The 25923-nt window shown below is 31.0% G+C and overlaps 10 protein-coding genes across 10 annotated transcripts; 5 read left to right on the top strand and 5 right to left on the bottom strand.

The window, feature by feature from the left end:
* Positions 1-404: 404 nt before the first annotated feature.
* Positions 405-4019, top strand: RPA135 (DNA-directed RNA polymerase I core subunit RPA135; the record flags this gene model as incomplete). The annotated part of the gene is made up of 1 exon (XM_004180917.1): positions 405-4019. The coding sequence occupies one exon, from the start codon at positions 405-407 to the stop codon at positions 4017-4019; it is 3615 nt and encodes a 1204-aa protein (XP_004180965.1).
* Positions 4020-4465: 446 nt separating this feature from the next.
* SUA5 (threonylcarbamoyladenylate synthase) lies at positions 4466-5725 on the bottom strand (the record flags this gene model as incomplete). The annotated part of the gene is made up of 1 exon (XM_004180916.1): positions 4466-5725. One exon carries the CDS (start codon positions 5723-5725, stop codon positions 4466-4468), a length of 1260 nt encoding a protein of 419 aa, XP_004180964.1.
* Positions 5726-7583: 1858 nt separating this feature from the next.
* On the top strand, positions 7584-11903 carry NUP159 (FG-nucleoporin NUP159; the record flags this gene model as incomplete). Its single annotated transcript, XM_004180915.1, has 1 exon — positions 7584-11903. One exon carries the CDS (start codon positions 7584-7586, stop codon positions 11901-11903), a length of 4320 nt encoding a protein of 1439 aa, XP_004180963.1.
* A 244-nt stretch (positions 11904-12147) lies between these two features.
* Positions 12148-12753, bottom strand: OCA2 (Oca2p; the record flags this gene model as incomplete). The annotated part of the gene is made up of 1 exon (XM_004180914.1): positions 12148-12753. The coding sequence occupies one exon, from the start codon at positions 12751-12753 to the stop codon at positions 12148-12150; it is 606 nt and encodes a 201-aa protein (XP_004180962.1).
* Positions 12754-14296: 1543 nt separating this feature from the next.
* On the top strand, positions 14297-15178 carry TBLA0E03875 (uncharacterized protein; the record flags this gene model as incomplete). Its single annotated transcript, XM_004180913.1, has 1 exon — positions 14297-15178. The coding sequence occupies one exon, from the start codon at positions 14297-14299 to the stop codon at positions 15176-15178; it is 882 nt and encodes a 293-aa protein (XP_004180961.1).
* Positions 15179-15747: 569 nt separating this feature from the next.
* On the bottom strand, positions 15748-16434 carry RHO3 (Rho family GTPase RHO3; the record flags this gene model as incomplete). The annotated part of the gene is made up of 1 exon (XM_004180912.1): positions 15748-16434. The coding sequence occupies one exon, from the start codon at positions 16432-16434 to the stop codon at positions 15748-15750; it is 687 nt and encodes a 228-aa protein (XP_004180960.1).
* An 893-nt stretch (positions 16435-17327) lies between these two features.
* Positions 17328-19607, top strand: ARP5 (actin-related protein ARP5; the record flags this gene model as incomplete). Its single annotated transcript, XM_004180911.1, has 1 exon — positions 17328-19607. One exon carries the CDS (start codon positions 17328-17330, stop codon positions 19605-19607), a length of 2280 nt encoding a protein of 759 aa, XP_004180959.1.
* A 253-nt stretch (positions 19608-19860) lies between these two features.
* On the bottom strand, positions 19861-21759 carry NOP2 (rRNA (cytosine-C5-)-methyltransferase NOP2; the record flags this gene model as incomplete). The annotated part of the gene is made up of 1 exon (XM_004180910.1): positions 19861-21759. The coding sequence occupies one exon, from the start codon at positions 21757-21759 to the stop codon at positions 19861-19863; it is 1899 nt and encodes a 632-aa protein (XP_004180958.1).
* A 360-nt stretch (positions 21760-22119) lies between these two features.
* GCD10 (tRNA 1-methyladenosine methyltransferase subunit GCD10) lies at positions 22120-23604 on the top strand (the record flags this gene model as incomplete). The annotated part of the gene is made up of 1 exon (XM_004180909.1): positions 22120-23604. One exon carries the CDS (start codon positions 22120-22122, stop codon positions 23602-23604), a length of 1485 nt encoding a protein of 494 aa, XP_004180957.1.
* Positions 23605-24075: 471 nt separating this feature from the next.
* MTQ1 (S-adenosylmethionine-dependent methyltransferase) lies at positions 24076-24846 on the bottom strand (the record flags this gene model as incomplete). The annotated part of the gene is made up of 1 exon (XM_004180908.1): positions 24076-24846. One exon carries the CDS (start codon positions 24844-24846, stop codon positions 24076-24078), a length of 771 nt encoding a protein of 256 aa, XP_004180956.1.
* Between the last annotated feature and the right edge of the window lie 1077 nt (positions 24847-25923).

The raw sequence follows: 25923 nt of genomic DNA, 5'->3' as shown, positions 1-25923 counted from the left end.
AATCTTTACTCTTTGATCATCGGTAATGACAATAGTTAATTATATTAGGTCACAATAATATACTCCTATTAAGGTGGCTATTTTAATGAACTAAAATAATACTTATTTTCTCTAGTCACATGACTACGTTTCCCTTTAGTAATCTCGTCTAGATGTATTTCTGACTTTAAATTTTTTTATTAATTTTTCTTTTTTTTTTTTTTTTTGTAAATTTCAACTCATCTCATCGCTTCGTAATTATATAGAATTTTATATACTTGAATAATAATAATAAAAAAAAAGAACTTGATTTTTTTCAATAAACATATTTATTATCAATTATTTTCATATTTCTTCAAGTATTGAAAGCAGAAGGAAGGACTTCAAAACTCTCTATTGATAGCAATCATCAAAGAACTCAAACAATGAGTCAAATCATTAAGCCTCCCAAGGTTTCAAGAACTGCAGACTTTCGTACTCTAGAAAGAGAAAATAGATTCATCAATCCCCCAAAGGATAAATCTGCTTATCCTTTGTTACATGAAGCTATCGAACCTCATATTGGCTCATTCAATGCTCTAACTGAAGGTCCAGACGGTGGTCTTTTAAATCATGCTATTAAAGATATTGGCGAAAAAGTTATCTTTGACGCTAAGACTCTAAATAGTTCTACATCTTCCAATTATTTGGGTAACAAATTGTCTGTTAGTGTAGAACAAGTTTCAATTACCAAACCTTCTTCTAATGACGGTGTCACTTCAGCCGTTGAAAGAAAAGTTTACCCAACTGAAACTAGACAGAGATTATCTACCTATAAAGGGAAATTATTACTAAAATTAAAATGGTCTGTTAATGATGGTGAAGAGACTTTCTCAGAATTAAAAGATTGTGGTGGGTTACCAATCATGTTACAAAGTAATAGATGCCATTTAAACAATTTATCACCTTATGAATTGGTTGAAAAAAAAGAAGAATCTGATGAATTTGGTGGGTATTTTATTGTTAATGGTATTGAAAAGTTAATCAGAATGTTGATTGTACAACGTAGAAACCATCCAATGGCTATTATTAGACCATCTTTTGCAAATAGAGGTGCATCTTACTCTCCTTACGGTATTCAACTAAGATCGGTGAGACCAGATCAAACTTCTCAAACCAATGTTTTACATTATTTAAATGATGGTCAAGTCACTTTCAGATTCTCTTGGAGAAAAAATGAATACTTAGTACCAGTTATTATGATTTTGAAAGCTTTAGTTGATATCAGTGACAGAGAAATATTTGATGGTATTGTTGGTGATGATGTTAAAAATTCTTTCTTAACTGATCGTTTAGAATTATTGTTACGCGGTTTCAAAAATAGATATCCACAATTACATAACCGTACTCAAGTCTTACAATATCTAGGTGATAAATTTAGAGTCGTTTTCCAATCTTCTCCAGATAAATCAGATTATGAAGTCGGTAAGGAAGTTTTAAATCGTATCGTTTTAGTTCATTTAGGTAATTCCTCTATTGAAAACGAATCAAATTCTGATAAAGTCAGATTATTATTATTTATGATTAGAAAATTATATTCATTAGTCGCTGGTGAATGTTGTCCTGATAATCCAGATGCCACTCAACATCAAGAAGTCTTATTAGGTGGTTTCTTATATGGTATGATTATTAAAGAAAAAATTGATGAATATTTACAAAATATTCTTGCTCAAGTTAGAGCTGATATTAATAGAGGTTTAGCCATTAATTTTTCCGATCGTAAATATATGACTAGAGTATTGATGAGAGTAAATGACAACATTGGTTCAAAGTTACAATATTTCCTCTCGACTGGTAATTTGGTTTCTCAGTCTGGGTTGGATTTACAACAAGTTTCTGGTTACACTGTAGTTGCAGAAAAGATTAATTTCCATCGTTTCTTGGCTCATTTCAGAATGGTGCATAGAGGTTCTTTCTTTGCTCAATTGAAAACTACAACAGTTAGAAAATTATTACCAGAATCTTGGGGGTTCTTATGTCCAGTTCATACCCCAGATGGTTCTCCATGTGGTTTATTAAATCATTTCGCACATAAATGTCGTATTTCTACAACTCAATCTGATGTATCTAAGATTCCAGCAATTTTATATTCTTTGGGTGTCTCTCCTGCTTCTCAAACCTATGCTGCTGGCCCATCTTTATGTTGTGTTCAATTAGACGGTAAGATCGTTGGTTGGGTTTCTCATGAACAAGGTAAGATTGTTGCTGACACTTTAAGATTTTGGAAAGTAGAAGGCAAAACCGATGGTCTACCATTAGATTTAGAAATTGGTTATGTACCACCATCATCTAAGGGTCAATATCCAGGGTTATTCTTATTTGCTGGCCATTCAAGAATGATGCGTCCAGTTCGTTACTTGCCACTAGATAAAGAAGATATTGTTGGTCCATTTGAACAAACTTATATGAATATTGCTGTTACTCCACAAGAAATTCAAAATAATATCCATACCCATGTAGAATTTACTCCAACCAATATTTTGTCAATCCTAGCTAATTTGACTCCATTCTCTGATTTCAATCAATCTCCAAGAAATATGTACCAATGTCAAATGGGTAAGCAAACAATGGGTACTCCTGGTGTTGCATTATGTCATCGTTCTGATAATAAATTGTATAGATTACAATCTGGTCAAACACCAATTGTTAAAGCTAACTTGTATGATGAATATGGTATGGATAATTTCCCTAATGGTACCAATGCTGTTGTTGCAGTTATTTCTTATACTGGTTATGATATGGATGATGCGATGATTATCAATAAATCAGCAGATGAAAGAGGCTTTGGTTACGGTACTATGTACAAAGTTGAAAAGGTCGATTTGTCATTAAATAGATCGAGAGGTGATCCAATTACTCAACATTCCGGTTTTGGTAACGACGAATGGCCAAAGGAATGGTTGGAAAAATTAGATGAAGATGGTTTACCATATATTGGTACTTATGTTGAGGAAGGTGACCCAATTTGTGCTTACTTCGATGAAACTACTAATAGAACTAAGATTAAGACATATCATTCTTCTGAACCAGGTTATATTGAAGAGGTAAATTTAATTGGTGACGAATCAAATAAATCTCAAGAAATACAAAATATTACCATCAAGTTCCGTATCAGAAGAACGCCTCAAATTGGTGATAAATTCTCATCTAGACATGGTCAAAAAGGTGTTTGCTCAAGAAAATGGCCAACTATTGATATGCCTTTTAGTGAAACTGGTATACAACCAGATATTATCATTAATCCACATGCTTTCCCATCTCGTATGACTATTGGTATGTTCGTTGAATCCTTAGCTGGTAAGGCTGGTGCTTTACATGGTATGGCACATGATGCTACCCCTTGGATATTTAATGAAGATGATACCCCAGCCGATTATTTTGGTGAACAATTGCTATCTGCAGGCTATAACTACCATGGTAATGAACCGATGTATTCTGGTGTGACTGGTGAGGAATTGAGAGCTGACATCTATATTGGTGTTGTTTACTATCAAAGATTACGTCATATGGTTAACGATAAGTTCCAAGTTCGTTCTACTGGTCCAGTTAATAGTCTAACCATGCAACCTGTGAAGGGTAGAAAGAGACATGGTGGTATTCGTGTTGGTGAAATGGAAAGAGATGCTCTGATAGGTCATGGTACTTCATTTTTGTTGCAAGATCGTCTGTTAAATTCTTCAGACTACACACAAACTGCAGTTTGTCGTGACTGTGGCTCTATATTAACAACTCAAAGAAGTGTACCAAGATTGGGTTCAGTCAGCAGCATACGTTGTCGTAGATGTGCTGTTTCATTAGACCAAGCTAAGAAAATGTTGGAAAAAACTAGTGATGAAAGTATCTTTATCAACGAATCTCATATTTGGGAGGATGGACAAGGTAATAAATTTGTTGGTGGTAGCGAAACTACAACAGTTGCTATTCCATTCGTTTTGAAATATTTAGATTCCGAGTTAAATGCTATGGGTATTAAATTACGTTATAATGTTGAACCAAAATAAACGCATTTACTAGATCAATCCGATATTCTATCTATGTTATTTTTTTTTATTCTGATTCATCCTCACAAACAATTTTAATTAATCTTTCACTAATTAGTTTATGTGGACACTTATAACCTGTACTATAGTTTTGTTGCATAAGTAACCTCAGCGTTTTTTTTTCTCTTTTTCTGTCCATTTCTTTTATTTTTATTCTCTACTTATTCCATCATTTATTTTATAAATATTAGATAATAAATAATCATAATTATCCTAATTACTAAACTTATAAACATTTATTATTTCAATTACTACTTTAATTCTAAAAATAAGAATAACGCATATATATAAATCGGTACATCTCTATAATATAAGAATAATTATATACCAATGTAATTATTATATGAGTTTGAATGTGCTATATATGTGGCGAAATTCTATATTAATTAAAATCTATTAAAAGCTATTTAAAAGAGTACCAAATTATTTTCTCCTGCTGCTTTTTTCAGTCTATTCATAATTGCCAATCCCTCACCAGTTTCATGGATTCCTTCAACAAAGATAATGTCTACTTTATCTTCCTCATCAACTTTACGTAAGGCAGAAAAAAGGTTTGTTTGAATAGTTTCACCATCGGTTCCCAAACTTTGAATTAAAAATTTCTTATTTGGAACGTGTTTCAACAAAATGTCACTTGTAATGAGATCAGTGAGTTGGCAGGAAGACAAAACTGCAATATTAATAGCAGACATTGAATTAGGCTTAGTTAACTCACTTTTAATAATATCAATAAATTTTTGAATCTTCTCAGATGCTGTAGTTAGTGAAGATTTATCATCATTAGGTACCAACAAAACAACTTTTGCGGATGGAGAATAGTGTTTGTATTTCATACCAGGAGTTCTAACTTTTTCACCTTTAGCCACTGTTTTTTTGTTTTCTACTTTACAATTAGACCATTGCTCTCCTCCTAATCTTACAATCTGTTCATATGTAAAACCACCAGGACGTAATAGCATTGGAGGTGAAGATAGGCCATCAATAACAGTGCTTTCTACACCTACATCACAGGAGCCACCATCAAGAATCAAGGGAATTCTGCCTTGTAGGTCATGAAACACATGAGAAGCTTGAGTTGGAGATGGTCTTGTTGAAGCATTGGCAGAAGGTGCAGCAATTGGTGTATCGCTTAAAGCTATCAATGCTCTTGCAACTGGGTTTGAGGGAATTCTAACTGCAAAAGTTGGTTGATCTGCTGTTGTTAGCTTAGATAATGTTTGAATTTCAGGATTTGGTGTTGGTAAAATAATAGTCAGTGGGCCAGGCCATAACTTTTTAATTAGTGAGTGATAATTCTTGGGAATATTATTTAGCAAGCTATTTTTCTTTAAGTTCGATTGTAAGTAAATTTTTCGATTTAATTGATCCACTGACGACACATGAGAAATTAATGGATTATCACTAGGTCTATTTTTAGCTTTATAGATATTTTTGACAGAATTATCATTCAATGATGAACCACCAAGACCATAAACCGTTTCTGTTGGGAAAGCGACTGTTTCATCTGTGTCTCTAATGATTTTAGCAGCTTCTAATAGAGCATCTTCTGTTGCAGGATCGGTAATAGTCGGTAGAGAGCCATCCAAATGTGCATTAGGTGGGAAATGAATGCAGGAAGGATCAACTTTTAAAATTTTAGTTTTAAATGTATGTTGAAGTGTAGTCATGGTATTTGTCATTCCTTTAAGTAACGGGATAGTTGTCATAAGCTTTACAGCTTCATTCCCAATATTTGAGAGTTCTTGTATATAAGATTTACATAGATATTACTAGATATAGATGAAATATTACTATCGTTATCAACGAATAATTATTTTAGTTCCTAGCATCTACACCTATATAAAAGCGATGAGATGAACTGAAAAATTCTACCAAAAGTCTAGTATTTTTGGGTATATAGTAATTCGCGGGAAAAACATTTTTCCATTCTTATGTAAAAAAATAAAATATTAAAGGCTAAATATATTTATTTACATCAATCCGTATTATTTACCAAAAATGAATAATAATCATACAATTAATGAGATCTTTAATAATATGTAGATTTTTCTCTTTTTAAAATTATTAAAAAGTAATATTATAGAGCCAACTACTATAAATTACTTCTTCCACCCCATATGCCAGCAAAATCTTGTATATGTATACGTACATTAATTGAGAGCTTACATCAGTAATTTCCTACAGATTATATGCAAGTTGCAGTTCTTTTTATATATGGCTATGCTACTAATATTGGCTGAATAGATAGGATAGCTTAATAAACCTCACAGCCTACTGATTTTTGATACTAGTTTATTATATTTGGTTGTATAAAAGATTCAATATAGATCGGTATTTTTAAAATGTGTCAAAAACTTAACCATTAGTAGAACTTCCGTAAGATTGTAGATAATGATAAATATATATCTTCCTACTTGTTTTAATACCTATAGATTAAATTAAACTTCAAAATGAATAATAGCGGACAGTTAAAAGGAATTGTTTCAAGAATAGTATATATTTCGTTCTCTCTTATATTTCAGGTTTAGTTTGAATTACGGATCAAAAGTAGCAAATATTGATAAGATTGGTAAAGAATATCCTAATTGAAATAATTTTCTATAGTAGCAAAAATAAAACCAAAAAGGATGTATCACTCTCCTTTCTTCTTCATTAAAAAAATATTACCTATTACTTTTTTTTAAAAATTCATGAATAGACGTTGAATATTTTGCACTACTGAACTTAGTAAATAATTATTTAAAACAATTTAACTGCGTACGCAGTGAAGATGCTTCTTTGTGTACCCTTTCTTGAGTTCAAGGAGTATTGGAGGGAAGAAACAATAGAGCAACATTTCTAAATTTATAAAAAAAATTTGTCTTATATATTCTTTGCTATCTCGAAAATATATGTAATTTATTATATAAGAACCAGGCTAAAATGATTCCCTTTTTTACATATTTTAAGAAGAGATATCCACTTTATTTCAATTAATAACTAGTTCCCTAACAATTACTTGTTTGAATATGCACAAAAATTAATTATTCCAATATAACATATATTCAAAATATATTACACTCGCACATTCTACCATATAAATCTATTGGATAAAGAATTCCTTCCGGGAGTCTTTTGTTCTAGTTATATTACTATATAATTCAAAAGCTTTGTAACAATATATCACGTGACATCTGGTGTGTCACGTGCCTGTAAATGTTTTATAATATTAGTACTAATTTACCTACTAAATTCCAACTTCATTTTATATTTTAATTTATTACTATATGTTTATATATATCTCAGCTATTTGATTTATCTTCTGTATTTTTTTGGACTTCTTCAAGTTGGTAAGTATTCTAGTAGACGATCACCTGATAGTTTCAAATTTGATGTTACTTCCCGGGTAACTTATCTCATCTCTTTAGCATCTTAACATATAATATTAAACTTAAAATAAAAAAATAAAAAAAGATAGTTACAAAAAATAAACCACACATAAACTTATCTTCAAAGTGCACCGACTCAACCTACACTCTACCAATTATGGTTGAAGAGCTTCAAACGACGATATCTGAGGATTTCGGTTTTAAGCAAATTGCAAAGCCCATATCCATTTTACCAAACTATAAAGATGAACAATTGCCATATACATCAATTCACAATTTAGATATTCTTAATTACCCTTCAACTTCGACTCCATTATTTATTGCTGCCACTTCTACTAAAGTTATTATCGGTGACTTGCAAAGTTTAAGGAACTTTGCTGTATCAGAAACGGAAGAAAGCAATTTTGATATTAAATGGGAAAAAAATGTAGATAATACTATTCTGACAAAGTTTTTACCAAGTGAAAATTTAGCTATTATAATTAATCAATCATTCGATGAAATATATCAAGTTGATCTGACTAATTTTACTGAAACAAAATTGTCCTTTAAATTCAGCGATTCAATTAGGCAATCAATGGTTTACGGTACAGATTTAATTATTTTATCCAATAATGGTTCGCTGTCGATTGTAAAAATATTAGAAAATAATGCGTCTCCAGTCATGTTAAAAAGTAATACAGTATCATTTGATATCCTCAATGATTCAATTTTCTGTTTTAAAGATAATCATTCTGTTGAGGTTTATTTCATGCCAACATTCATCGCAAAGAGTCAGAGTGAAACACCCAATCTAACAATCACCCCCCCAGATGATCTTTTACAAGAGTTTGATGATCAATATTTACCATATTTGATAAACGCATTAGACAAATCCACATTTATATTGATTTGGGGTGAACCTATTAATTTAGAAGACGTGAATTATGATTTTAAATCTTATCTTGTTACTGCTTCAAATGGCCAATTTCAATTTAAAGAATCTTTTGATATAACCCCAGCTTTTGGGCAAGTGTTAAGATATCCAACTCTTTATAAAATCCCTTTAACAAACCTCTTACCAGAACCTGTTCAATCAATCAACCTAATTGCATCTTCAACTTCTTCAGAAATCACAATCATTGATAAGAATGAAGTCTTTCAACCAGCTCAAGATAGTGAACGATTATCTTTGCCTTTAAATGAACAAACCGATAATGATACAAATCCAATTGGGATGTCCCTAGACATTGCCACTACAGGATCCATTGATCAACCTTGCCCTGGTGTGGATACTGTTTCTCAATTACCTTTAATATATATCTTAAACAATGAAGGTCAAATTCAAATTAATGCTCTTTATAACGTCGCGCATTTAAAAAGCAACACTTTTAATATTAATGCATTGGAAACTTTGATAAAAAATTCATACAAGGAAAATAAGGGTAATGATATTCAGTTAGCCAAATTATCTTTGGACAATAATTCAGTCCAGAATAACTCAAAATCTGACGATACTACATCAGAATCATCATTAAACAAGCCAGCCACTACAGACTCTCCTTTTGGCAAGCCTTTATTTGGATCTACATCCACAGACTCGCCATTCGGAAAACCTGCCCTTGGAACTACCTCCACATACTCACCATTTGGAAAGCCTGCATTTGGAACTACCTCCACAGAATCACCATTTGGGAAACCAGCATTTGGGTCATCAACTACAGACTCGCCATTTGGAAAGCCTTCATTTGGAACTACCTCTACATTTGGAAAGCCTTCATTTGGAACCACTTCTACAGATTCACCATTTGGTAAACCTGCCTTTGGAACCACTTCTACAGATTCACCATTTGGTAAACCTGCCTTTGGAACTTCTTCGGCAGACTCGCCTTTCAGTAAGTTATCTTCTAATCAATCACAATCAAACGAACCTAATTTTGGTGATTCTATAACGACAGAGAAATCAGCAAATCCTGCTTTTAGTCAACACACTTTTGGTAAGTCTAATTTTGGCCAAACGCCTTATAATACGGTTAATTCAGAAATATCAGGATCATTTGGCTCCAAACCATTTAGTTCTTCCTTTGGTGCCTTTAGCTCAAATAATAACTCTAATAGTTCCTCCCCATTTGCAAATTTGGGTAAAGAGAAAATAACAACGAGTGATGAAGAACAGAAGCCAAAATCCTTTTCTGATTTTCCAAAGTTTGATTCTTCAAATATAAGTGCTTTTGGCAAACCTGTATTCGGAGAGCCCAGTACTAGCAATATTGAATCTCCATTTAAGCATCTGCTACAGAAGGAGCAAGAAAAAGACAATACTTCCACAAGTGATGATTTCAAAGATTCTACAGTCGAAAATACAGTCGAACCAGAAGAACCCCCCCAAAAGGATGATATAGATGAAGATAAAACTACAAATGAAAATAGTAAGGATTCGACACAAATAAAAGATGAATCAGCCACAGCAAATAATACTGTCTCTGTATCTGAATCATTGATTAAAGGAGAAACTGATGATGCAACACAAACTAACGATATACTTTCTTTCACCGAAAGATTAAAAAAATCAACAAACTTTTCTGGATTAGATAATGATTCTTTAAAACAGTCATTTACTACTCTATCCAGTAAAGGAACCTCAGCCTCTCCATTTGCTAGTTTCCAAAATAATTTCTCAAAATCTCCTAATGCTTCTAAATTTTCTTTTAATAAACCAACCTCATCAATCACTTCTACAGACGGTTCTGCTGAGAGCACAATTCTTAATACAAATTCAAAGGAAGATCTGAAAGAAGGTCAAGTAAGTGAAAAAAATCTATTTTCAAAGCAACCCTTGAACACAGCAATGGAACATGAAAAAAATAGTACAATACACCAAGAAAAGGAAGATCATCAAGAACAAAAGGATGAAAATGCCCAAGAACAAAATATTAAAGCGGATATACAGACAGAAAATAAAGATTTTCCACAACAAGAAAATAATAATTTATTACAAAAAAGTAATGAGGATATACAGCAAGAAACTGAGGAGGTTCTAAAGAAAGAAAATGAAGTTAATATTCAAAAAGAAGATCTAACTGATTTACAAAAGGAAGACATAGCTGCTTTGAAAAAAGAAACTGATGCCGATCCTCAGAAAGAATCTAAAAATCTTCTACAAGATCGATCAGAAGAAATTGGCTCCAATAATAATATTGATAACTGTAATAATGATGTTATAGAAGAAAAATCATCAGATACTGAAAATGAAGATGAATCTGAAAAAGAAGTAGATGAGGGGGATTTCCCATTTCCAAACGTTGCAGAAGTACAACCTTTACCAACCGATAATATTGATGAAGATGTTGAACAAACTGATGGATCTCTACCAACATCATTTGAAGTCATCAGTTCTAATACCAATACTAATGATACAACACCGACTGAAGCTTCTGATGAAGAAAATGGAAGAGAAATAATGAGTCAAGGAACTCAGACGATTAGTTTGGTTGATACTGTAGAATTTTCTATGCAAACAGATCCAATACAACTAGTTTCGAATGGTACACAAGTACCCCATGCCCCTACTTCTGATTTTGGTATGCAAACTGCCCCAGTTGAAGTATGTGACTTCGAACTTCAAGCATTTGAAAAAGAAGAATCTTACTTGGCTGACTATTATAAACCTATCAAATTAAAAAGTTATTACCCTTGTGCAGATGTCTCTAATATGAAATTTAATTCGACTGACCCAATAATGCAAAGAATAGAAGCCACTTACTATAATATTGAAGGTGAATTATTAGTAATGCAAGAAAATTCGGATAATTTAGGTAAATACATTAAGGACCAATCCACTATTGAAATCCATAATCGTTCTTTGAATACTATCAATAATATTTATACTTGGAGAATACCTGAAATTAGTACTCTTATGGATCTTTTGAAAAAACATGGTGAAAGTATGGAGGGAATATACCAAAAACTGAATTCCATGCTCGAAGATGTTGAAGAGTCAGAAAAATCTATATCAATATTATCTAAATTTTATTCTGAATTCTCCAAGGCTAAGAAAGATATCAAGAAACTTCAAATGATAAAAGATAAATCTTTGGAAAGATTACGTGACTTAGATTGTCATCAATGGTTGAAACAAATCAGTTTACGTAATAAATTGGAACAAGCTACTAAGAAAATCAATGAAATTGAAGAATTATTAAACATCTTGAAGCTATACACTATCAAAGCGGGAAGGTTGAATGAAAATCCATACGTTATAAAATTAGCTCAAGAATCTGCAACTCATAAAGATTTGTTGCTTTCGATAAATACTCTATCGGATCAAGTTCGTCAATTGCTGGGTGACAGTAAAGCTATAAAACCTGTTGAAAATATACCTAAATTAGAAAGTAGTATGAAATCTTTGGATATTGCCCAATTAGGTATGTCGATTAATACAAAGAGAGAAATTGGTTTATTTTTCAAGAATATGGAAATACAAGAAACTACTGCTTAGATTTTATTTTATTTTTTCTTGTTGCTTTTGAAATCATTATGTAAATTAATATTTAATATTTGTATAATAAATTTATTACTATAATGAAATTTTTGGGGATGTTTGACATTATGGGGATGAAGAATAAAAAATCATTGTATTAAAAAAAAGAAAAAAAAATAAAATAAAAAAAGAGAAGCAGGTATCAAACGATGATGCAATTTGGGCAATTTTGAAGGGAGATTCTTGGTTAGTCTTCTCTATGTTATACAACAAGCCTCTCTCTCAAATTCGATGATATGATAGTAGTTTGATTATCATCAGTACTACTACCATCTGATTGAGTATTATCTAAAAGATTAATTTTTGCAAACCCTGGTAATTTTGTCTTGGGGATAGATAAATTCGTTTCAAACATTGTTATATATTCCAAATCAACTTCCCCTTTCAGACCACCAGAAAATACCCCATATTCTTGATATATACCTGCTATAGACCATCCTTGTAATATTTTCCTTATAATCCCCACTACTACCCCTACTCTATGTTTCCCCTTATTGGAATGTATAAGAATTGGATAATTATCAGTATCCAAGACCAATCGTAGAACTTTATCCATCTTGGGCTTCAAGGATACATCTCGTGAAGAGTCCATGTATACATGATGGAACAATATAGCATTGTCCTTTAAGAACTCCGAATATTCTGAGGATAATTCTTCTTTATCGCCGACATAAATGATTGTTTTTAAATGCAATTGGTTTCTGATGTATGAATAGTTTAGAGGCATTGGGTACCCTGATCTATATAGTGAAACATCTGTACTAACCACAGGAGAAAAGTTTAAAGGTGGAATATATTTTGGTTTCATTTCCAATACGATTTTGCTCTGCTTTAGTTTACAATATACTTTACTATTTTTAATCTTAAATATTTGTCTTTAATAAAATAATCGTTGTTTTATTTAATAATAATTTTCAATTTTCATAATAGGGAATTTTCAGCTGTAAACTCCGTACACCCAGGAGAAGTAGAGATTGTGAAATAAGCTAACTGTTAAAGCTTACTGTGTAACAAGTTGTGAAAATAATACAAAATTGATGCCTCAATATCCTCATCTCCTTTTACAAAATAAAATACACATTCACCCACATAGTTATCCTATCAAGAAGTATGCAGTACAAAGAATTAAAACTTTCTGAATACGGCATATAATCAAGCTCCCGGGTACTGAAAATAATAAATATTTTCATTCCTCCTAGTTTATTTCTGTAATAGATGAAGCAGATGTATCAAATATGTAACTGATTATGTTATGCAGACTTTTTAAAGCGTTTTACTTTTTTCTATTTTTTTATTTTTTCATTTTTTTTCTTTTTTTCGTCAAAGATTTCATGCTTTTGCCTAATTGTATCCAAAATGACAAATATCCAAGGGTTACAATATGTTAGCATTACTATAAAGCGGTATATAATTGGCACGTCCTGAAAGATGAAATAAAAGTATAATGCCTACGTTCTTGACAGCTGTTCGCTATACTCTTTTAGGTTTAAGTTCCTACCATCACGTTGACCCTAGAAAATCTCATACATAAATGTAATTATATACGTATAAATTAATATATATATCTATATATATCTATATATATCTATAAATCGATGCTTTTATATTGTAGATCTTAGACCAGTTTTGGAATGATCTGCGGGTATTTCTGTGAGATTTTTCCGTAATTTGGAGCAAGTTCCTAATCGGGTAGTGCAGTATGGTATTTCCGAATTCAGCCAAATATTTTTGTCCTACCCGCAATTTCCATTTTCGACCTCATTTCCCAATTTTGTACGGCTTTACCTTCAGATCGTTTGATCGCCAATTTTGTTAGAAATCGCCTATTAAGTACAAAAATCTGTAACAGATATAATACACTTCTATTTTTAGACCTCTTGATGTAACTGGGTTTTTAAGCTTTGCTTATGTATCTAGGATACAGTATATTAAGACAAAAAAATTGAGGATCATCAATAAGTGTCTAGTGTATTAGACTTGAATATAGTTGTTTTTTTAAAGTATGCCCTTTTCAGAACCATGAAGAAAAAAATTTTTTTTCAGACACCCTTTATGGGAAATTGTTCTATTTATTTTATGCCTTAAAGAATTATTTCCCTTTCATAGAAACATATCATCAAGGATTTGAATAATTGTAAACATTTGTAAATATATGTTTATATACACCAAGTTCCAATTGACTATCTTTATAAATATATCACTAATCTTGTTTAGAGTTTGGTTTTTTCATTCTTTCTTTCCTCCTTTCTTATATTTTTTTTCTTTATTAAGGTAGCTTCTGTCACGGCGGCAAGAGCCTTATTTTTTTAAAAATATATATATATATATATATCTTTTACTCTTCTTCCTCAATGGCACCTACAGAGAATCTATCTACTATTACATCAAAATATGTCCCAACTCTTACTGCAAGAGCTCTTCCAAAATTAACATTAACAACAACCACATTCACCACCCCAAGTATAGAAATCCCCAGGACTAATAATAATCCATATATTTGGACCAATCCAAATAATGTACTGGATGGAACTGTTTTTATTAGTATAGGTGCAGCATTGGGTGGGCTTATTATTACACTTTTATTCATTAACTTATATTTATCTTATACTTCCAAAAAAAATACCAATTTGGATAATTATAACTATAATAATTTTGATAATGAAAAGGCAAATTTCTTAAGATTAGATAGTAATCCATCTAGTCTTTCGAAAAAAAATAAAAAATTAGAAAATTCACCTTTCACCAAATTTAATAGCACTTCATTATTATTAAACACGTCCGATCAAGATAGTTTGGAATATGAAATATCTACAGATATGGCATCCACGATAGTGGAAAATGGTAAGAAGAAAGTTATCAAAAATGAAACAAGTTTAAGTACTTTTGAATTCAAAGAACCATTCTCACCAATTAATAAATATACTTCCAAAATTACAAAACCAGTAAATTTAAATCGTACTAATAGTACCAGTACAAGAAATAGTAGAAATTCACAAAACTTGAATCCATACCAATATACTGATAAAAGAAGTTCTTTATTTATATCACCCACGTTTGAAATAATGCAAAATGAAAAACGTCATTCTAGAAATTTATCATTAAGTGTTATTTCCACAATAAGTCAACAGAATGAACTTCCAAAACAAAATGAAGAAATTAATCTACCACAACCTTTGCATAAAAAACAACAAAATAATAGAATCCCTTCTGTGTATTTAAATGAATTATATTAATATATACTTTGTTTTTCATATTATTTCATATTTATATATATATTCTCAAATTTTTATAGACAATAATTTTTGTACATTTAATATTGCCATTCAAATAAAGTATTACAAAATAAAGAGTTACAGAACAAGATGTAATAAAAATAATGATTAGATAAAGAGTTATTATTACAGAATTTTATAAACTTATAGATTTTTGTTTTAGTTAAATTTTTATAATTTGAGAAACTTCATAAAAAATTTAATGAATAATTTCATTTAAATATAAATATATTAAATGTAATTAATTAGAAAAGAATGCCAGTCATTAATTAATATTTTATTGTACTTTATTTTATTGTATATTATTTTATTTTTGTTTTAAATAAATGTGTGAGAAAATACATCAGATGACGAATAATTGAATATCAATGACAATTATAAGATTGAAATAGGTGCTAGAAAAGTTTTTTTTGCGACCCGTATCCTGCTGAATTATATATGCATGTTTCTGTAAATTTTATGAAAATTCTTTAGTGTTTGGTTTAATATACGATTAAAGAATTTGGTACAGTATAGTTCTCATCAGTATATCATGCTATAATGCAACTGCTACCACCATCGTCTTTCTCATTATGATCCTTACGAGATGAATCAGGTGTTAGTACAACACGAGTAGCTTCTGTAAAGGCTTCATTAACACCTTTATTCAACTTTGCACTACACTCTAAATAACGTAAAGCACTTATTTTTTTGGCCATCGCTACACCTTCATCATACGATATTAATTGAGATCCATTTGATTGGATATTATTACGGTCACTATTGGTTGTTTGTTGTTTTATTAAAGTAGGGTTAATCATATTATTTGCCTCATTGTCCTTATTCCTTAAGTCACATTTTAAGGCAACCAATACTAATTTAACACCTTCACAATGATCAGCAATTTCGCCAACCCATTTATGTTCCACATTTTCCAATGAATCTCTAGAATCGATACTAAAGCATAGCATGATTGTATCTGTATCAGCATATGATAATGATCTTAATCTATCAAATTCTTCTTGGCCTGCTGTATCCCAAAGTGATAGCGTGATATGTTTACCATCAACAAAAATATCATGGATATAATTCTCAAAAACAGTAGGCTCATATACTTTGGGGAAATAACCCCTTGTAAACACATTTAATAGAGATGTCTTACCACAGGCACCATCTCCTAAAATTACAATTTTCCTTTCAATTGGTTTACTGGTGGTATTCGATGATCCACAAAACATATTATTATACTTTTATATTTTTTATTTTATTTCTTTTTTTTTCAAAAATTATTCAATTTTTTTAAATTTTTATTTTATATTTGCTTCTTTTTTCTTTTAAAAAAAAAGATTTGATATAATATTTAGAGCTACTAATTCAATTAACTGAAAATACACAATTAGCTGATATTATGTTGTTTAGTTATCAAAATAAAAAAATATATTGTAAAGGTTAAAAATAAATATACCTAAAATTAAAAAAAAAATTGATTTAAATCTACCCTTGAAATTCGGTAAGGCTGAAAAAATCAACAATTTCTTTATCTTATAATCTTACTAGGCCAATTTAACCTTGCTAACTATAGTGGTATAAAAATGAACTTGAAGGATTAATGCTCTTATTTGTTAAAAAAAATATCTAGCCTTTTCTATTTCGAGAATGCTTATTTTCCAATTCTTGATCTGCTTCAAATTGTTATTATTTTTTGGTTTATTATTTTCTGAAAATGGACAAAATAAAGATCGAGAGTTTCCTTTTATATGGTAGCACGTGAATTAGGTCGCGTGCTAAAAATTAGCGGGGTTAGCTGGCTAATACTCACAAGATGTTTTAACAAGTAGGATTAGTATATGAAGAATTATATAAATATTCATATATATTGTTAATTTAATTTTTTTTTTAGTTTTAAAAACTATCAATTGATTAGAAAAATCGTGTTTCATAAATAAACTTAAACGGATCTCTTTAAAGAATAACAAAGGCATAATTGCTTGAAATATGATTCGAAAAAATTGCCGGTAACAATGAATATGAAAATTTAATAACTATAAATATAAATATAAAAATGAAGAAAAATAGGGCCTCTCAAAGATCTGAGCTCCAGAGATAAATAAGGGAAGAAGGTTGAAATACTATGTCTAGAGACAGTTCGTTATCACCATTACCAATTAACATTATTAATGACCCACCATTTAATGAAAAACCGGAACCATTTGATGATCCTTCAAATTATGGGCCAGATATTCCTATAGCTATTGATTTTGGCTCATATAACGTTAAAGCTGGTTATACTAACCAATCATTACCAACACATGTATTTACCAACAAATTGACCAGATACAGAGATCGTAAGCTAGCAAAAACTATGACTTTTATCGGTAATGATACTAATTTGGATCAACCTTTACGAATACAAGCTAAGAGACCATATGATGGTTTATTCATTGCAAATTGGGAATATGCAGAAGAAATTTTCGATTATACTTTACATCATTTGGGTGTACAGACTACAAATGGTAGCATATCAAATCCAATCATATTAACTGAAAAGATGGCATGCTTACAATCTCAAAGAGCCAATTGGTATCAATTACTTTTCGAAACTTTTGACGTTCCTTCAGCTACTTTTGGTTTGGATTCTTTATATGCGTTTTATAATAATTGTGCAAATCCTTTTGAAAGTGATGGGTTGGTCATTAATTGTGGTCATGAAGATACCAACATAGTACCGATTGTCCAAGGTAAAGGAATTCTAACTGAAGCTAAGAGAATCAATTGGGGTGGGAGACATTCTACAGAGTATTTGAGTAGTCTCCTAACTTTAAAATATCCTTACTTTCCAACTAAACTCTCTGAATTCCAATATCAAACAATGTATGAAGATTTTTGCTATGTTTCCCCAAATTATAATGAAGATATTAAGAATTTCCTAACATTAGAGAATTTAGAAACTAAAGATATTGTAGTTGAAGCACCATTTACTGAAGTATTACAGCCACAAAAGACTGAAGAAGAATTGAAAATTCAAGCTGAAAAGAGAAAAGAAAGTGGTAGAAGACTTCAAGAACAAGCGAAACAGAAAAGGATTGAAAAATTAGTTCAAAAAGAAGAAGAATTTCAGTATTATACTCAATTAAAGGAGCAATTCGCAGATCAACCAAAAAGAGCATTTTTATCGGCGTTACAAAATGCAGGGTTTGATGATGAACAAGATTTTAAGAAATACATGTATAATCTAGAAAGGTCTTTAGCAAAATCAAAAGATATTGATTTCGGAGATGGTGATGAAGATGATGATGAAAATAATGAAAATTACGATAATACTGCGAATGATAAGTATAATCTTGTAGATATTCCTGATGATCAGTTATCTCCTGAACAAATAAGGGAAAAACGAAAGCAAAGATTGTTAAAGGCCAACCATGAGGCTAGAAAAAAGGCTAAAGAGGAAAAAGAAAAGCAACGTCTAGAAGAAGAAGAATTAAAGCGTAAAGATCAGGAATGGAGAGAAACTGATTTGACTGGTTGGATTAAAGATAAAAGATCCATTCTAAACGAACTAATTAAGAAAAGAAAGGATAAAATAAAAATACGTGACGAAATGAAAGATCGTAAATCACAAACTTTCCAAAATCGTATGAAAAATCTTGCAACATTGGCTGAAGATAACGTTAAATCGGGCTCTAAGAGAACAAGACAACAAGCTACTATAGACAATGATCCTAATGATACGTTCGGTGCTAATGATGAGGATTGGGCTGTCTATAATGATATTGCTATGAATGAAGATGCTTTCGAAGAAGCTTTGGAAGAGGAATATAACGAGATTGTTGCTCTTGAAAGAAGACTTTTAGAATTTGATCCTAATTTTACCGAAGAAGATACTTTAGACGCGCAATATGATTGGAGAAACTCTGTGCTACATTTATTTTTGAGAGGCCCAAGGCCTCACGATAGTGAAGATCCACATCAACAGCATCAAATCCATATGAATGTAGAACGAATTCGTGTACCAGAAGTAATGTTTCAGCCTTCAATTGGTGGCTGTGATCAAGCAGGCATCTCAGAACTTTCAGAAACATTATTTCTAAGGAAATTTAATTCATCGCCACGTAAATTAAGTTCAATATCTGAGAGAATGTTGAATAATGTTTGGCTAACTGGGGGACATGCAAAACTGCCCGGTCTAAAGGAAAGAATTGTTAAAGAATATACTGAATTTTTACCAGTTGGTACAAAGATGTCTATAAATATTTCAAATGATCCATCTTTAGATACATGGAAGGGTATGGCAAAATTAGCTAGCAATACAGACTATTTAAAAAAAATACAGGTAACTAAGAAAGATTACGAAGAATATGGGCCAGAATATATGATGGAGCATAATTTAGGAAATATGCCTTATTTCCAATAGGTTTTGTAAACTTAATTATGGCTCTTGATTATATTACATATATATGGACAATTGATCTCCCTAAAAGTGTTGTAACGTATTAATAACAATGATAATATATTTCTATTTTACAAATGAATGACGTTAATTCTAAGCTATGTATATTATACAGATATTTAATGAAAACAAGTAATTGCAATATATTCAATGAAGTTTAGTGTGCTTATTTATTGTTTAGTTTACTATGGATGATTTATTAAAACGAAAAATATCATTATTTCTTCGTAGTTTGTTTAGATGCCTTAGGATTAACACCTTTTTTCAATAAATTAATTTTCTTGGATTTTTCAATATATTTTTCATCTTCCTCGTCATCGAAGTTGGCAAAATCATCTTGAATAATACCTTCTTCTTCAGCTTCTTGTCTTGCAAGAGCTTCCTTTTCTTTAGCACTAGCTTGGTTGTCGTCATATTTAGATGGGCCAGTTTTTTGGAATTTAGCAACAAAGAAACCATCAACATTATAAGTATGTGGATAATATCTTCTTGTTAATTTTACACTTGGATGGAATTTTTTACCTCTATAGGAAGTGAAACCTTCTTTACCAATAGCTAATCCTGTTTCAACTAATTTAACATTTGGTCTTTTTCTTAATGCATAATCTACTACTGCTTCGTCTTCCTCAACAGCAACTGAACAAGTTGAATAAACTAATACACCACCATTTTTAGAATTAGAGTCTAGGGAATCGATAGCAGATAAAATTAATTGTTTCTGTAAATGAGGAATTTGAATAAAGTCCTTTTCAGTTCTGGAAACTTTAACAGATTGATCCTTACCAATAACACCTGTACCAGAACATGGAGCATCTAATAAAATTCTATCGAATCCACCAATAACTTTTGGAAATTCACGGGCATCGTAATTACATACGATAGTGTTAGTACAACCTAGACGATGTATGTTAGCAATTAAAGATTTAGTTCTTGCTTTATTAGCATCATTGGCAAAAATACAACCTGTGTTTTTCATCAAAGCAGAAATATAAGTTGTTTTACCACCTGGAGCAGAAGCCATATCTAGAACACGTTCATTTTCTTGTGGATCTAAAGCAATTACTGGTAAAAAGGAAGAAGCAGCTTGTAAAATATAATTACCTGCTAGATATTCTGGAGTAGCACCAATTGGAACTTGGGAGTCAAAGATCTGTAAACCTACCTTAGTCCAAGCACCAATTGGTTGTAAATTAACACCTCTGTTAACTAATGCTTGTGCTAAATCCCTTCTTCTTGTTTTCAAAGTATTTGTTCTAATTGTAATTGGTCTAGAAACTTCATTAGCTTCGAAAAATTCTATAGCTTCTGATGGAGAGAATAAGTTAAATAATTTTTCGGCTAAGAATGGTGTATAACCGAAGTATTCACAAATATCCTGTAATAATCTTTCTGTATATTCACTTCTAGATCTATTTTCAGCACCCAAATTCTTAAAATCTTCTAAAACTTTTACGATTTCTAGCATTCTAGTTCTAATAGAGGTTAAATCACTTGGTTGACCGGCATTAACTTGTAATTCTTCTTCAGATGGTAAGATCTCGGCTCTTGGTTGTAATTTATCGGCTTCCATTAATTCTTCTTCAGCTTCTTCAGCTTCCAAGGCTTCTTCTTCGTCTAATTTTTGGGACAAAGCTTCCATATTAGCTGCATTCAATTCGTCTAAATCACCTTCATCATCAGAGAACATTTTTTTATCTTGATCATTTTCATCTTCATCATATTCATATTCTTGTTCAATATCAAATTCATCCTGTAACTCTTCTTCATCATCATCATTTTGAGCATCATCATCATCATCAAATAAACTCTTTTTAGCTTTAGATAGAGCTTCTAAATCAACTTCAGGTAAATCATCAGGAATTTCTTGGTTTTCTTCTTCATCTTCATCATGCTTGTGATGATGTTTTTTACTAGAATGTTTGCTCTTGGAATGTTCATGAGAATGTTTGGATTTTTTTACTTTTCTTTTATTCTCTTCTTCATCTTGTTGGCTAGCTCTTTTAGTCTTTGCCAATTCTTTTTCCTTTATTCTATTTAGTTTTCTCTCCTTTTTAGCTTGGAATTCTTCAAGAGTAGGTGGAGCGGCTTGCTTATTCTTGTGACGTCTGCTACCCATTTTTAAATCTATTTTCTTATTTTTCTATTTGTAACTATTTAAAAGTTAAAGAATATTCTAATTATATTAATTCTTCCTAATTTTTTTTTAATTGGATATTATTATTATTATTATTAATGTGATGAGATGAGATGAGAGGTAAATTTTCAAATTTTGAAATTTTTTTTCACTTTTCCGTAGATCCGTTTAGAATGATCAATGTCTTCTTTAGGTAATATTGAAAAATTTCGTCAAAATCTTTAACAAAAAAAAAAATTAAGCGATGAGCTAATTATAGTGTGCATACAGAAATATTTATGAAGTAAACAATAAAAAAAGTTTTATAGTTGAGATAAGCTTTGTGTAGCAAACTGTACAAACATGGACTCATCTAAAGTGATTTCATTCAACCAACATGTTGTTTTAGAATTACCATCTGGTAATTTAAAGATTGCTGAATTGAGGCCAAATAATTCAATATCGTTAGGAAAATTTGGTGCATTTTATATTAATGATATTATTGGATATCCATTAGGTAGCAGGTTTGAAATTAACTATGAAGTTAAGGAAGGCGAAGAGGGATTTGCTGAAGATTCTAAAGAAAAAAAGAAACCAAAGCATATGCAAAAGAAAATACCAATTGGTAAAGCTAAATTAATGATTGAAACTCCAGCAATTAATGAGACTAGTGATGATAATGAAGATAGATCTGATAGCATTGGCACCATAGCGGATGAACTAGAATATGAAAATAGTTTAAACAATAAAAATCTTAATATTAAAGGTAATCCAAGCGAGATTCAGGAATTAAGTATGGCTGAGATCGAAGAAATGAAAAAACAGTATGCCAATACCAATAGTCAAGATATTATTAATAAAATCATTCAATCACATAAAGAATTTAATTTGAAGACCAAATATTCTCAATTAAAATATTTAAATCGTAAGAAATCTAAATTTTCTAAAGAATTTATTGTTCATAAAATGACTGGTAGATTATTGTTAAATTACTTAATAGATAAAGGTGATATTCAAAGAATCATGGATATGTCTGAAGAAAGTATTGGTATGATTTTAAACTATGGGAATGTTAAATCTAATGGTAAATATCTCGTTATTGATGAGACTGGTGGTCTTTTAGTATATTTTATGATGGAAAGAATGTTTGGTCATGTTACAGAAAATGACATGGAAAATAAAAAATTTGAAGGTGAAATTATTGTTATCCATGAAAATGAACACGTAAACTTGGATTTATTAAAATTCTCCAATTATAGTGAGAAATTTATTAAAAAACATATTAAAAGTATTTCCATACTAGATTTCTTTGAACCACCTACTGAAGAAGAAATAAATAATGGTTTTACAAAATTGACCAGAGAAGAATTAAGTAAATTGAGTAATGGTGAAAGAAATGTTTATCAAAGACGTATTAAGGGGTACTATAAACAGTGTCAGATTGTTGAATTGACTAAAAATGACCGTAAATATGATGGTCTTATAGTAGCCAGTACTTTGCAACTGACTCAATTAATACCTAGATTAGGACCTAAGATTCATGGTAGTAGAAGTATCATCTGTTACAGTCAATTTAAGGAAATTCTACTGGAACTATCGCATGAATTATATTCTGATTTGAATTATCTGGCACCAACGTTAATGGAAACTAGGTGTAGACCATATCAAAGTGTTCGTGGTAAATTGCATCCTCTAATGACTATGAGAGGTGGTGGTGGTTATTTGATGTGGAGTCTAAAAGTAGAACCTGCCCCACCAATTCCAAGCATTGAAATTGAACCAAAAGAAGACATATCAGAAACCAAGAATGAAGAAACTGAAGCTGAAACTAAGAAACAAAAAATATAACCAATTATTACAGACATTTCAGTGTTGTTGTTTTGTTGTTTTGTTTTGTTTTGTTTTGTTCTATTTAAGTTTTCTCCGATGGGAATAAATTTCGAATAAAATTAACTCCGCAGGTGTTATTTGGAAAATATAGGGAATATAGAAATCCATGTTCGTGAGAAAGCCTTCTTTTTTGGAAAATCTTTAAATCCAAATTCAAGAATTTAAAAATGCAAATCTCAAATTATAATAAATAGCATAACCTAATTTACATAACTTTTTTTCCTTTATAAAAATTTAATAACAGCGCAATTACGGTTACAATTACAATTACAATTACAATTCGTCATCTTTTTCATAATTGATTCATAAAATAGTTTTCAAAAATGGCAAAATCAATCGTGTTATTGATACAGTCTTTTCTATAACCAAAGATCACTCGATCTTTTCTATTCGAATCCTTCTTAAGATAAATGTTCCAAACTCTTGGATCTAATGATGTTTTAAAATAATTAAATTGGTTACTATTGGCAAATTCAAAAAAAAGGAATCTGTGAATGGTAAATAACGTGTTAACAACGTTTTATAAAAAATTAAATCACCCTTTAATGCCAAAGAAGGTTCATATAATTTTACAGATGTTGACACAGAAGAATTATAATTCAAGGTCGGTATGTATGGTGGATTGCAAGTTAAAATATCTATGTGATTTTCAAAATGTATCGGAGTTTGACAATTATTTATATCTTTTCGAATCAACTTGACATCATATAAATTTAATTGATTAAAAATTATATTTTTTTTAATTAACTCTATTGCAATTGGTGAAATATCAACACCAATAGCTGTTTTTATCTGGTCCGGTTCCAAATATGACAGTAGAGACAGTAAGATACAACCAGTTCCAGAACAAAGATCCACGATGTTTAGTTGATTCATGTCTGGTCGCAATGATCTCTCAAGCGCTACAGAGATGGCTCTTGACCATTCTTCAGTTTCCCATCTTGGGATCAATACATTTTCTTCACACAGAACCTCCAAGTTATTAAAGGGTTGACTTCCCAATAGGTATTGCAATGGATAATTCGAATGCCTTTTACGGCACGCCCAAGTCAACGAGAGCCGCGTTTTAAAGCTTTGAGACAGCCATCGAAGCTCTTGCAATGCCATATTTTGTGAACCCTGTGTGGGAGCTAGCAAATAAGGAAGAACCTTATGTACGTCACGAGCTTTTCTAAGTTGTGTAGGGGACACCCGTGGCATGGGGAAAGAAACTATCGGCCTTTTAAGATGAAAAATGAATCGTGGTCTTGGAAATTATCTAGACCCCAGCCTATTCGAGTATTTAATTTAATGGTCAATTCAGTTTTACGATATTCCTTTATCTGGTTGCTAAGGCAATAATGATTAAAATTATTATATCTCGTTAACCTACTGTTGTTGTTCACGCTACCGGAGATTAAATTTATTCGCCCGAAGCCAAAAAAACCGTGTCTATCGAACCACCAGACAAAAGCACTTTGTTTGTTTGTTCTAAATCTTAGTATGGATTCGGTATGAAGACGGTCTAAAGTCAGTAATGATGTCGTTGTACCAATAATCAGGCTACCAATTTGGGCAAGTGGGTGAGAATGTGTTTATGCAGTAAGCTCTGAATCAGGAATGTTTGTAACAAAAGGCTTCATGTGCTACATTAGTGTCTCCACATCAAAATCTTCCATTTCAAGTAGTCGTAAGACCAGTTTTGGTTGAAGAGTCGGTGAAAAGTCAATGTTGACACAGGTGGGACTTGAGAAGGCTCTTCTACAAGGCACCGCTGGCAGGAACTATTATTAGGACCCTCTGCGAAATCTCTGTGGAGCCGTTGTTGAGGGTAGCTAGACTGAAAATATTTGCGGATTACAGGCTTATATCTAGCTTCCTTAATATAGCTTCTCTACGAAGTTTAGGTTTTGAACAAAACTAAACCTTGAGTCAAATTACAGTTTACGCCGTCTTTTTTCCACCTTGTATGAGCTATTTTATGTTTTCTTCCAGTAATCTGTTATTTTCCATTGCAATATCAATGTATAGTGGATGATGGTTCTAGTTTCTTGTTTGATTGTTTGATTCTTTCGTTCTTTAAGCTCATATACGATAATTTATTTTGAATAAATAACTATGTTATTTAAGATTAAATTTTGTTTGACACAAAATTGTTTCCTATTGTACCCTTCTCTCTTTCCTTGTGCTTGTTCATCGAAAGGTGCTGCGTTATTATTTTATTTTATTCTGTTTTTTTAATTTTAAAAAAAGAAAAAAATATTTCTACCGTCTTCTCAGGACCCTGACCAAAGTTTA

This window comes from Henningerozyma blattae, chromosome 5, assembly GCF_000315915.1.
Source record: "Henningerozyma blattae CBS 6284 chromosome 5, complete genome".
Classification (NCBI taxonomy): Eukaryota; Fungi; Ascomycota; class Saccharomycetes; order Saccharomycetales; family Saccharomycetaceae; genus Henningerozyma; species Henningerozyma blattae.
The sequence above is the reverse complement of the archived record's forward strand: the minus strand, read 5'-3'. Positions and strand labels throughout refer to the sequence as shown.